General features: G+C 45.7%; 1 protein-coding gene and 1 long non-coding RNA gene across 5 annotated transcripts in view; one reads left to right on the top strand and one right to left on the bottom strand.

Moving 5' to 3' along the window:
- Window positions 1-14,260, bottom strand: part of LOC110495798 (potassium voltage-gated channel subfamily H member 7) — a 69,575-nt gene that overhangs the window by 28,044 nt on the left and 27,271 nt on the right. For 3 of the 4 annotated variants that reach the window (XM_036952248.1, XM_036952249.1, XM_036952251.1), the window contains exons 4-6: window positions 6,845-7,315; window positions 5,870-5,890; window positions 3,433-3,647 (exon numbers count right to left, since the gene is read on the bottom strand). In XM_036952248.1, coding sequence (XP_036808143.1) covers window positions 3,433-3,647; window positions 5,870-5,890; window positions 6,845-7,315 — 707 coding nt within the window. The remainder of the gene's footprint in view (window positions 1-3,432; window positions 3,648-5,869; window positions 5,891-6,844; window positions 7,316-14,260) is intronic. The other variant, XM_036952250.1, reaches the window with a different exon arrangement.
- Window positions 1-14,260, top strand: part of LOC118941121 — a 48,449-nt gene that overhangs the window by 7,922 nt on the left and 26,267 nt on the right. The gene's annotated exons all lie outside the window — the stretch shown is intronic.

Genomic DNA, 14,260 nt, shown 5'->3' with positions numbered 1-14,260 from the left:
AGCATAAGCTACAGCTAGCCAGCACTGCAATGTAGAAAATGTATTGAGTAGTTTTCTTAAAGAGAAAGACAATAGTCGAACAGTTTTGAACAAATTAATTTCTTCCAAAATTAAGGAGAAGCAAGAGAGATGAGAGAGAGCTATATTTGATTGTATTTTTTTGAACATTCACTTTCACTTAGCTAGCAAATGCAGCTAGCTAGTTTAGCCTACTCAAACACCCAGCTCAAACAGAGAGGGATGCTATGTTAGCTACCTGGCTATAGCTATCCAACACCGGAACTCTTCCAAGTCAAGGTAAGCTTTGGTTTTATTAATGTATTGCCACCGGGGCCTGCCAGTGTAACTGGTAAACTCCTTTCTGATTGTACATTGTACTGCATGATTGTAGCGAGTTTACTAACTTGTTAGTTCTAGTTGACTATGATGTCACAACAATGTAGGCTGTGTGTAGAGGTAAGCAGTCATGATATGAAGGTTTGGCTTGGAAAGGTTTTTTGCCTGGTCACAGAGAGCTGATGTGTTGTGCACTGAAGTCCACAAGCGAAAGGAAAAGGTGAGAGGGGGAGAGAGCATAGATAGTTGCGAGAAGAAATGATAAACCCAGCAAAAAAAGAAACAGACCTTTTTCAGGACCCTGTCTTTCAAAGATAATTAGTAAAAATCCAAATAACTTCACAGATCTTCATTGTAAAGGGTTTTAACACTGTTTCCCATGCTTGTTCAATGAACCATAAACAATTAATGAACATGCACCTGTGGAACGGTCGTTAAGACACTAACAGCTTACAGACGGTAGGCAATTAGGGTCACAGTTATGAAAACTTAGGACACTAAAGAGGCCTTTCTACTGACTCTGAAAAAGACCAAAAGAAAGATGCCCAGGGTCCCTGCTCATCTGCGTGAACGTGTCTTAGGCATGCTGCTAGGAGGCATGAGGACTGCAGATGTGGCCAGTGCAATAAATTGCAATGTCCGTACTGTGAGATGCCTAAGACAGTGCTACAGGGAGATAGGACGGACAGCTGATCGTCCTCGCAGTGGCAGACCACGTGTAACAACATCTGCACGAACATCACACCTGCGGGACAGGTACAGGATGGCAACAACAACTGCCCAAGTTACACCAGGAAAGCAAAATCCCTCCATCAGTGCTCAGACTATCCACAATAAGCTGAGAGAGGCTGGACTGAGGGCTTGTAGGCCTGTTGTAAGGCAGGTCCTCACCAGACATCACCTGCAACAATGTCGCCTATGGGCACAAACCCACCGTCGCTGGACCAGACAGGACTGGCAAAAAGTAATCTTCACTGACGAGTCGCGATTTTGTCTCACCAGGGGTGATGGTTGGATTTGCGTTTATTGTCTAAGGAATGAGCGTTACACCGAGGCCTGTACTCTGGTTTAGATTTAGAGGTGGAGGGTCCGTCATGGTCTGGGGCGGTGTGTCACAGCATCATCGGACTGAGCTTGTTGTCATTGCAGGCAATCTCAACACTGTGCTTGTTCTGTGTGTGATTTCCTGCAAGACAGGAATGTCAGTGTTCTGCCATGGCCAGTGAAGAGCCCGGTTCTCAATCCCATTGAGCACTTCTGAGACCTGTTGGATCGGAGGGTCCCCCCAGAAATGTCCGGGAACTTACAGGTGCCTTGGTGGAAGAGTGGGGTAACATCTCACAGCAAGAACTGGCAAATCTGGTGCAGTCCATGAGGAGGAGATGCATTGCAGTACTTAATGCAGCTGGTGGCCATACCAGATACTGATTGTTACTTTTGATTTTGACCCCCCTTTGTTCAGGGACACATTACTCCATTTCTGCTAGTCACATGTCTGTGGAACTTGTTCAGTTTATGTCTCAGTTGTTGAATCTTGTTATATTCATACAAATATTTACCCACGTTAAGTTTGCTGAACATAAACGCAGTTGACAGAGAGAGGACATTTATTTTTTGGCTGAGTTTATAGACAATGAGCAAAGTGATCATGATGTTTTTATGTGGCTGCTACGACCGTGAACTGTTTGCGTGTGATCCGGTGTGTATTCATTCCACCGATTCTGTTGAAAAATGTCTCATAAACGAAAACAAAATGGGGATAAACATACCTGAATTTGTCCAACAGAAACTCTCATTTGCATTTGCTGGACTAATGATTACACCCTAGATTAGCTAGCTGTAGGCAAGAGTGTGCAAGGCGGTATTGAATGTGTCACTGTCTGTCACCTTGATTACTCAAAATTTTCTCGGCCTATGCACCTACGTTGTGAACTTGAATTCATCAGCTAAGTTGTAGCAACCTCATGATGGGTACAGTATCATGTAGTAGCCTAAACGTATCGATGTTACATTGAACTGGGTGAATGGAATATGAATGACAGTCATCCAATATGCTGTAATAGAAATAAGGCCATGCTCATTAAAAAAATAATCATCCTCCCTCATCTTAAATGTTACCAACCACCACTGGTATACACATTATCAGTAGAACAGCAACATCCTCGTCTGTTCTGGACAAAGTGGCCCTGACAGATCTTAAAGGTCAACCAGCTCTGCCATAGCGACACAGACGCACGCACACACAGACAGGCAAGCACGCAGGCAGGAAAACACACACAGGCCTCCAGGTTTCCCTCCACCTCCCCCATAGGGACCGACACAAGTAGGCGTTGGTGTACTGCGCACACGCACTCTCCACGGGGAGGACAGACAGACAGGCAGACAGGATGGTGAGGATGACCTCTAACCTGTGTGTAACTAGAGTGTATCTCTGAGCCCTGGTAAGATAATCTGTCCTGATCCCCGCTACGGGTGATATACACCTTCACCGGTTTACTTATTAAAACAAGCCCCTTGAGTTTCAGCCTAGTGGTAATATCGTTGGGCCAGTAACCGAAAGCTGACAAGGTAACAATCTGTCATTCTGCCCCTGAGCAAGCAGTTACCCCACTGTTCCCCGGGCGCCGTGGATGTCGATTAAGGGGGTTGGGTTAAATGCGGAAGACACATTTCAGTTGAAGGCATTCAGTTGTACAACTGACTTGGTATCCCCCTTTCAATGAATTAGGTAATGTCAGACAGTAACAACAGAGCAGCGTGTACAGACACTGTGTTCTGACCTGGTGGTGTTCCGTGTGTGTGTGTGGGGCAGGGGATAATTACCGCTCTCTAATGTATAACATTGGGGCAGATGACCATTCATGTGATTATTCAATGAGGTAATAGTCCATCCAGCTACAGCACACGATACATCTGTAACTGTCTGTACAGAACAAATACACAGAAAAGACATGTCCTCTGTATGGAACAGATTCTATAGAATGGATTCTAACTCCAACATTATACTTGATTGAGTGAAGCTCCAACATCTTGGCTTATGTCAGTGAGCCCCAACTCTACTGAGCACAAAGCACAGGGCCTTTCATGACCTCTTACCTGCGTGACCTTATCGGTGACGTTGTGTGTTCGATCCTTGACCTTTGGGGCTATGATGGTTTTCTCGGAGGAAGCAGGGGAGGGGCACTTCTTGTCGTTGTTGGCCTCTGAGAAGTTGAGCGTGATGAGGGGGATCTTGTTGATGGTGCTGTATCTGTTGAGGTGGGAGTCAGACGTGGAGCCCAGAAGACTGGATTTGATCTGGTTGAAGGGTCCTGGAGGAGAATTTAATGGAGAGGTTTGGAAATGGCTCGCGCTGTGATGCTAGGCTAAGCTAGAGCGGCGATGCTATACTAGGCTAGCTCGGTGATGCTAGGCTATGCTAGCACGTGTGTCCTGATACAGCTTGACGGTTTGACGGTATGCTAATGGGATAAAAGGAGACCTCAAGTGTGGTTCATGTGGTAGGTGTGTCAATAGGCTGCTGTGTCTATTTGTTATGCTTGGGAATGTGAGTATGGAACTGTTTCTTGCTCTTGAGTGAACTCAATTGCTGCCACAAGACAAGTGAACAACCACAGGACAACAGTAGAAATACAACAGTCAGACAGATCTACCCTAACCCTCTGCTTGATCCTGTTACCTCCCATTCAACAGCTGTAGAAATGACAAACTTGGTGTACTAAACCATTTTAGTGAAATATTGATGTCCACAAACAAAGTAAATGTATACTCATATCTCTGTCATGAGGTTTTGACTCAATGACACCATATGGATATGGCTTTCATGATTCATACATCCACAAATATTCTACTATGTTACTATGCGAAAATACAGTACAACACTGCCATAAAACCTCACCACGTTGAACAACACTCACACTGTCACACGTAGAACTACTGTGGGCAATATGGAAAAGAGAGGGAACGTGTCAACTGTTGATCCAAAAGGAGAAGATGGAGGGATGACTCATTCTGCCCTTTTCACAAACGAGTGTTGAGAATACAGTGAGTGATACTTACACACACACAAAAGACATGCGCAGCTTGAATACATGCTACAGCAGCATTGTACGTTACAGTATGTGTGCATTACAGACATATAGGAAAAGCTCAAGCCATACCCCCAGCCATCCAGGACCGAGACACTAGCGAATCAGGAGAGAGAGAGGGAGGGAGGTAGAGAGCAGCGTAAAGAGGAAGTGACCTCAGAGAGAAGGGAGGGGTCAAAGGTCAGGGTAATTCTGCAGGCACTTCCTCAGTGTCATGTTACATTTATTTGAGCAACATCCGAGTGATTTCTTTTTAGTAGAGGTAAAGAAATCTGGCCACTATGTTACGGTAATTAAAAATATCCCGGAAATCGGAGACATAAGGTCTAAAGTTAAGAAAACAAATGATGGCTGATAACATTATCAGATGCTCCTCCAAATCTTTCCATATTCAATGGAGTAGGTATCAGTGGAGGCTGGTGGGAGGAGCTATAGGAGGACGGGCTCATTATAAATGGAATATTGGAACAGTATCAAACACATCAAAGATATGGAAACCACATGTCTGACTCCATTTCATTAATTCCATTCCAGCCATTACAATGAGCCCGGGCTTCTACAGCTCCTCCCAACAGCCTCCTCTGGTAGGTATTGATCCAGAATGCACTTTGAGGCTAGTAAAGAGATTGATTTCAGAGGAAAGTACAGTCATTTAATTCATTTCTGGAGGTTAAAAGGCTCTCAGACATTTGATAACATTCCAGTGACGCAGAATTCAGTGGAGGCTGCTGAAGGGAGGACGGCTCATAACAATGGCTAGAACGGCGGAAATGGAATGGTATCAAACACTTGGTTTCACTAATTCCACTCCAGCCATTACAACAAGCCCGTCCTCCTCAATTAAGGTGCCACCAATCTCCTGTGGTAGAATTACTTACAGTATCATTACGTTTTTTATCTATAATAGTAGTATTCCATAACTAGTGATGTCGTCATGGATGGGAATACCTTTTTTGGTAAAGCGGAGACAAAACGGAGGACGTTATTCAAGCAAACAGACAAACCATCCCTCTATTCCCTTCGACTGTCTGACACAGGTCAAAGGAAATAGCCTACCAGTTGCCTTTGGCAAAAGGAACTATTGGCAGCAGGCGAAGACAACTACTATTATGAGTCAGTGATTATTATAGATTTCCGGTTCTATGGAAACGAGAGGCAGGCGAGCGGCAGGTCAAAAGTCAGCCGGATTTCTTCCCGAACTATCAGAAGGGATCTGCAAGCTTGCAGGGCACTCACAGGTCACGTCTTACTACAGCATGAATAATGCTACTACTACACCGTGCAAGCCTCTATGGCATTCTCAGAGGAGTTCACAAATGCATCAATCCAGCACTAGCATTCACCACAGACTCATGTTGTTGTTGAGTTGAACAAACCCATGCAGCAAGCAGTTCAGGCCATATATTCTATACCCGTGCTATGTTCAAAGAACGTGGGGTTGTTACCTTTGATATTACGACCATTGTCTGCGACGGGATAGTGTTGCGGGAGAGAGGGGGGGATGGGAGGAAGGTGGAGGAGTGAGAGGAGATTCCAGATCTGTACGTAGCTAGCTAGTGATGGAAGACGACCCACATAAAAGCCCTGTCGCCGTCGCACCCTTCATTATCGTGAAGTAGACGTATTACAGTGTCAGCCGCAGGGGCCCTTTCAATGAGAAATGCAGATTCAATGGTGTAGGGAGGGATATAAATATTAGCTGGGTACAGAGACAGGGAGAGTCTGGGGCTGTACTGTACACATGTTGACTGTGGGTGGAAAGGTGATCTGTGATTCAGGAGTCAGGATAGATGTGGTAATTCAGGAGTCAGGATAGATATGGTAATTCAGAAGTCAGGATAGGTGTGGTTATTCAGGAGTCAGGATAGATGTGGTAATTCAGGAGTCAGGATAGATGCGGTAATTCAGGAGTCAGGATAGATGTGGTAATTCAGAAGCCAGGATAGATGTGGTAATTCAGAAGTCAGGATAGGTGTGGTTATTCAGGAGTCAGGATAGGTGTGGTAATTCAGGAGTCAGGATAGGTGTGGTAATTCAGGAGTCAGGATAGATGTGGTAAACTCAGGAGTCAGGATAGGTGTGGTAATTCAGGTGTCAGGATAGATGTGGTAATTCAGGAGTCAGGATAGATGTGGTAATTCAGGAGTCAGGATAGGTGTGGTAATTCAGGAGTCAGGATAGATGTGGCGCTGCCTGATGACTAAGAGTAGGTACAGTTGAGGTGGGGGAGTTACCCCCATTCACTGATCCAAGGTCAGATTTGATTTTTACCACATGATAACAATGGTTGGGATTGGGACCAAATCTACTGCGTAAGAACAGCAAGGGCAATTTGATTTAATATAACATAACATCTCAGGGTGAGGCGGATGGATGGGGACAAGCATTTCCGACCATGGAGGTGGTGTTGAATTACATACCTTCACTTGCGTGTCGGTCCCTGAAGGCCATCTTGGAGTTGGAGCCAAAACCCTCCATGTCCTGAGCGGAGGAGGCCCTCCGGATACTACACACACTCTCCCTGGACGCGGTGGGGGCCAGGCCTGAGATGGAGGGGGCCAGAGTGCCCACAGTCTGAGGCTGGGCCTGGGGAACCCCCTGAGGAACCAGCCTGTCCCAGACGGGCCCCTTGGGGGACGAGTGGTCCAGGGGTCCCGACACAGGGGTGGAGCAGTGGCTGGGGCCGATGAGGGCCCGCGTGTCATTGGTGTAGGAGGGGCTGCAGCTCTCCCGGGTGGGCAGTGACCGGAAGTCGCGGGTGGCCACCGACTCTCCGCTGCGGCGGGGCGAGTCGATCATGACGGCGTCAGGGTCCTCTTGTGGGAGGGACTGCTTACTGATGCCCAGGAGGTGTAAGGCTGGGAGCCGGAAACAAAAGAATCTACCTTTCCCTGGAGAGAGAGAAAAAAGAGAGGGCGAGATAGAGAGAGTACAATTGTTCAACAGCAATGCTTGGAATATTTTCTACAATAAGTGAAATTGTTTTTTGCACAACTCTTCCCCTTTTCAGAGTGGTTCGTCATGACTTCATTCGTTGTGGAGGAATTCTTAATTTGATCGTGACTGGGTAGAAAGTAGGGGAGGCTGGCACACTGGATATATGCTCTGTAGCTCATGCTAATCCAGTTTCCAGCTCACTCCCCAGACATCAAGCAGTGAGTGCCAATATTGTTCAAAAGGACATATGCCTCTCATCCCAACGGCCTAGCTTCCCGTCTTCAGCTTCCTTCAATTATTCAGACGTTTGATGAAATAAAGCAACCGCCATTAATATATTAGAGTCCCATTAAAATATCAAATTACCTATGATTGATTTAACACCCTCGGAGAGAGGGGAAAGACATCGTCTTTGTCCAAATGATGGTACCAGTGAATCTGTCAATGCATTATGAGGGCGACTTTAAACCTTGTGGTTATAGTTCCGTTTCTAGGGAGTCTGAAGTGGAGGCATCTTGCATTCAAGGAAGATCTCATTTCCAATGTATAACGTGTTCCCGGGGTGACCTAACAAACACACAGATATACAGTGGCCCTTACAGAACCCCTACAGAACCCCTACAGAACCCTTACAGAACCTAACACCGAGCAATGGAAAAGGGGAAAAAGGACAACCTATATACTGCTGGAGACGTCAACGTCTTTATTTCTGTTATTAAAACAGTACATTTTAAGTAAAAACGGAAAACACAAGTGAAGAATTTCATAAAATAACACCATTTCCAAAAATAATTTTCTTGATGCAGTAGCACTTTATTCTATAAATCTAAAAGTAAAAAAAACAAAAAAACAAGCTTAAACTTATGAAGAAAAAACAAACACTCTCCACTCCATATCCCTCTGGATTTTTGTGCTTTCGCGCGCTAACGTGCCTTGCTACATCACATTACACATGCCTTCGTCTTGCTCCGTGTTGAACTGTTAACGGCGGCGTGGGGAATAGCAGAGAGATGATCGACGAGGTTCAGCAGTGTTCTTTTGCTGTGCTCACCGCTCGTTTTTCTCTCGTTGACACTCGTGACGAAGAATAGGAAACCAATTTTTAGACGCTGTCACGTGTACACTTACTTCGAGGGGTGTTACTTTTACACACCAGCTAGATTCCAATAAATAACAAAAATCAACACATATTTCAGTGGGAATGCATCTGGTTCTGGGTATTTTCATTTGTCAATGGTTTAATTGTCTCCGTCCCGATCATCTAAATTAATGAAGAAGTGCATAATCAATACATTAATGGAAGTATAGGAAAGACGCCACGTCTACCTCACCATAAGCATATCCCCTTATGCCCCCTTCCCCGCACACAGAAAACATAAATTGCTTTTAAGCAATCAATTTCTTAATTGTTTAGCAAATTAAGCATGCCGTCTGACAATATCCTATTGTATTTGCGGTAAAAAAAAAAGTTTAGATTGGCCTGTTACTATTTTTAAAGGTGCGCTGAGTTCCACTGTGGCCCTGCAGTCAAATGACCAAATGGCCCTTTAGTGGCCTCATGGGTGAAATGTTATTCATATATTTCATAAATTGTAAACTTTACTTCAAAAAAACTTGTCAAACATCTGGTGTTTCTATGTCAAACAGTTTTGTTATATTCAGTCTTCTGTGATGTGTAATATTGGGATGCAAACTCAAAATGTAATACATTTCAACTCTATACGTGACATGGTATAGGTGCAAGAAAGCAAAGGTAAGTGAACTAAATGACTATCGCCCCGTAGTACTCATTTCTGTCATCATGAAGTGCTTTGAGAGACGAGTCAAGGATTGTATCACCTCTACCTTACCTGACACCCTAGACCCACTTCAATTTGCTTACCGCCCCAATAGATCCACAGACAATGCAATCGCCATCGCACTGCACACTGCACTATCTCATTTGGAAAAGAGGAATACCTATGTAAGAATGCTGTTCATTGACTATAGCTCAGCATTCAACACCATAGTACCCTCCAAGCTCATCATTAAGCTTGAGGGCCTTGGTCTGAACCCCGCCCTGTGTAACTGGGTCATGGACTTCCTGATGGGCCCACCCCAGGTGGTGAAGGTAGGAAACAACACCTCCACTTCGCTGATCCTCAACAATGTGGCCCCACAAGGGTGCATGCTCAGCCCCCTTCTGTACTCCCTGTTCATTCATGACTGTTTGGCCATGCACACCTCCAAACCAATTGTCAAGTTTGCAGACTACACAACAGTAGTAGGCCTGATTACCAAGAATGACGAGACAGCCTACAGGGAAGAGGTGAGGGCCATCGGAGTGTGGTGCCAGGAAAATAACCTCTCACTCAACGTCAACAAAACAAAGGAGCTGATCGTGGACTTCAGGAAACAGCTGAGGGAGCACCCCCCTATCCACATCGACAGGACTGCAGTGGAGAAGGTGGTAGGCTTCAAGTTCCTCGGCGTACACATCACTGACAGACAGTGTGGTGAAGATGGTGCAACAGCTGAAGAAATTTGGCTTGGCACCTAAAACCCTCACAAACTTTCACCGCCTGGTACGGCAACTGCACCGCCCGCAACCGCAGGGCTCTCCAGAGGGTGGTGCGGTCTGCCCAACGCATCACCTGGGTCAAACTACCTGCCCTCCAAGATACCTACAGCACCCAATGTCACAGGATTCCAAAAAGACCATCAAGGACAACAACCACCCGAGCCACTGCCTGTTCACCTTGCTATTATCCAGATGGCGAGGTCAGTACAGGTGCATCAAAGCTAGGACCGAGAGACTGAAAAACAGCTTCTATCTTAAGGCCATCAGACTGTTAAATAGCCATCACTAGCACATTAGAGGCTGCTGCCCTACATACATAGACTTGAAATCACTGGCCACTTTAATAATGGAACATTACTCACTTTAATATAATTTACACTTTTTGCTTTACTCATCTCATATGTATATACTGTATGTTGTTCTATTCTACTGTATCTTAGTCTATGCCGCTCTGACAATGCTCGTCCAAATATTTATATATTCTTAATTCCATTCCTTTACTTAGATGTGTGTGTATTGTTGTGAAATTGTTAGATATTACTTGTTAGATACTACTGCACTGATGGAGCTAGAAACACAAGCATTTCGCTACACCCGCCATAACATCTGCTAAACACGTGTATGTGACCAATACAATTTGATTTGAAGCCCATAACCATGTGTGTGAGGTGTATACTTTTGTTTCAAAGTAGATTTGTTTAAGACTACCAAGAAACACTCTGTGTGACCCTGATTTAGCCCACTGCAGTAAAAGTACACGCAGGGAGCATGGCACTCTCTCTGCAAACACACATAGATAACACTGCACAGCAGCCAGTGCATGCACAAACACCATCCCCCGTTGCTATGATACCAGACAGTAGTAATATTTGCATTGCATATTAAATGGAACTCAGATCCCCCAGTCCTGAAGTGAAATGGTGACTTTATAATTAAATAATAATTTGGATGAAGTAAAGAGAGATGGAATTCTAGAGATATGGTTCCAATCGTCACTAAGGCATAATAGAAAGCATTCCATTTTTTTTATAATCTCCCTCAAGCTGTGATTTAGCTGAAGATGGATGGTTTAAAGTGGATATGCAGCCGTGCAGTTTAGGTGCTTAGTGCACTCATTCTGATTCCCATACAGTCTCTCCTTTTGGAGGATGTACACTGCCCCTTGGATTTCAGACCCCTAGATTTCTTCACATTTTGTGTTACAAAGTGGGATCAAATGGATTATATTTTTGGTCAACAATCTACACACAATACTCTGTAATGTCAAAGTGGAATCCAAATTCGATTTTTTTTTATAGAGTAATAAAAATAAAATATAGTCATTGCATGAGTACTCAGCTCCCTGAGTCCATACATGTTAGAAACACCTTTGGCAGCGATTACAGCTGTGAGTCTTACTTGGTAAGTCTCTAAGAGCTTTACACACCTGGATTGTGCAATACTTGCCTATTATTCTTTTCAAAATTCTTCAAGCTCTGTCAAGATGTTGAGGATCATGGCTAGAAAGCTATTTTTATAAGTCTTGCCATGCTATTTCAAGCAGATTTAAGTCAAAACTGTAACTTGGCAACTTGGGAACATTCATTGTCTTCTTGGTAAGCAACTCCAGTGTTGATTTGGCCTTGTGTTGTAGGTTATTATCCTGCTGAAAGATGCTTAGCCCTATCCATTTCTTTTTATCCTGAAAAACTCCCCAGTATTTGCCAATGTCAAGCATACCCATACCATGATGCTTCCACCAACATGCTTGAAAATTATGATGGAGTTACTCTGTGATGTGTTGGCCACAAACTTAAGGCTTTGTATTTAAGCCTAAAAGTGTTTTCATTTGCCATGTTTTATTACTGTCACGTTCATCGTAAAGAGGAGACCAATACGCAGCGTGATTAGAATAAATTCTTTTAATGAAGGAACACGAAGAACACTTAAACAAACTAACCAAAACGAACGTGAAGCTATGCACAACGAGTGCAGACACAGGCAACTACACATAGACAATAACCCACAAACTATCCAAGGCATATGGCTACCTAAATATGGTCCCCATTCAGAGACAACAATAAACAGCTGCCTCTGATTGAGAACCAATCTAGGCATCCATTGACATAAAAACACCTACACTGGAAAACCCCATAAACATACCAAAACCCTAGACAGGACAAAAACACATATCACCCTCATCACACCCTGACCTAACCAAAATAATAAAGAAAACAAAGATAACTAAGGTCAGGGCGTGACAGTACCAAAGGTGCGGACTACCGGCCGCAAACCTAAACCTATATGGAAGGGTCTGGATGGGCATCTAACCTCGGTGGCGGCTCTGGTTCTGGACGCCACCCCCCCTTCTTTACTCTGAGTCCGCTCTTGTAGCACCGACCCATGGATCATCGTCGTAGGCCCCGGGCTGGGGACCCTTGCTGCATGGATCATCGCCGGATGTTCTGGACTGGGGACCGTCGCCGGAGACCCCAGACTGTGGACCGTCGCCGGAGACTCCGGACTGTGGACCGTCGCCGGAGACTCCGGACTGTGGACCGTCGCCGGAGACTCCGGACTGTGGACCGTCGCCGGAGACCCCGGACTGTGGACCGTCGCCGGAGACCCCGGACTGTGGACCGTCGCCGGAGACCTCGGACTGTGGACCGTCGCCGAGACCCCGGACCGTCGCCCGAGACCCCGGACTGTGAACCGTCGCCGGACGCTCCGGACTGTGAACCGTCGCCGGAGGTTCCGGACTGTGAACCGTCGCCGGAGGTTCCGGACTGTGAACCGTCGCCGGAGGTTCCGGACTGTGAACCGTCGCCGGAGGTTCCGGACTGTGAACCGTCGCCGGAGGTTCCGGACTGTGAACCGTCGCCGGAGGTTCCGGACTGTGAACCGTCGCCGGAGGTTCCGGACTGTGAACCGTCGCCGGAGGTTCCGGACTGTGAACCGTCGCCGGAAGTTCCGGACTGTGAACCGTCGCCGGAGGTTCCGGACTGCTGTGGACTGCTGAGGCGCACTGTAGGCCTGGTGCGTGGTGCCGGCACTGGTGGTAAAAAAATCTTGGGGCTGCTTCTCGGGCTTCCGTGCTAGCCGTGTACCCTCAAATCGTTGCTGTTCCTCCTGTGCTTTCTCCACCTGCTTCCATGGCAGGGTCTTGTCCTTTGCCATTACCTCCTCCCAGGTCCAGGATGTCCTCCACTCCTGTTTCTCCCGGGTCCAAGATGTCCACTCCTTTTTGGCTTTTGCTGCTTGGTCCTTGTTTGGTGGGTTATTCTGTCACGTTCATCGTAAAGAGGAGACCAAAGCGTAGAGTGATTAGAATACATTCTTCTTTTAATGAAGAACACAAAGAACACTTAAACAAACCGAATGTGCCGCTATGCACAACGAGTGCAGACACAGGCAACTACACATAGACAATAACCCACAAACTATCCAAAGCATATGGCTACCTAAATATGGTCCTCATTCAGAGACAACGATAAACAGCTGCCTCTGATTGAGAACCAATCTAGGCAACCATATACATAAAAACACCTAGACTGGAAAACCCCATAAACATACCAAAACCCTAGACAGGACAAAAAAACATATATCACCCTCATCACACCCTGACCTAACCAAAATAATAAAGAAAACAAAGATAACTAAGGTCAGGGCGTGACAATTACTTTAGTGGCTTGTTGCATACAAGATGCATGTTTTAGAATATATTTTAACTTGGTATATTTGTGTTCTTCTTTTAACGCTGTCATTTAAGTCATTATTGTGGAGTCACTACAATGTTGATCCATCCTCAGTTTTCTCCCATCACAGCCATTGAACTCCATCATTAAGTTTGCCGACGACAGAAAAGTGGTAGGCCTGATCACTGACAACGATGAGACAGCCTATAGAGAGGTGGTTAGAGACTGACAGTGTGGTGCCAGGACAACAACCTCTCCCTCAACGTGACCAAAACAAAGGAGATGATCATGGACTACAAGAAAAAGAGGGCCAAGCACACCCCCATTCCTATTCTCATCGAAGGGGCTGTAGTGGAGCAGGTTGAGAGCTACAAGTTCCTTGGTGTCCACATCACCAACAAACTATCATGGTCCAAACACAGCAAGACAGTTGTGTAGAGGGCAAGACAATGCCTATTCCCCCTCGGGAGACTGAAAAGATTTGGCATGGGTCCTCAGATGCACCATTGAGAGCATTGGTTGCATCACTGCCTGGTATGGCAACTGCTCAGCATCCGACCACAAGATGCTACAGAGGGTAATGCGTACGATCCAGTACATCACTGGGGCCAAGCTTCCTGCCATCCAGGACCTCTATAACAGGCGGTGTCAGAGGAAGGCCCTAA

The sequence above is a fragment of the Oncorhynchus mykiss genome, chromosome 18 (assembly GCF_013265735.2).
Source record: "Oncorhynchus mykiss isolate Arlee chromosome 18, USDA_OmykA_1.1, whole genome shotgun sequence".
Classification (NCBI taxonomy): Eukaryota; Metazoa; Chordata; class Actinopteri; order Salmoniformes; family Salmonidae; genus Oncorhynchus; species Oncorhynchus mykiss.
Note: the sequence above shows the minus strand (reverse complement) of the source record. Positions and strands in the feature narration are given on the sequence as shown.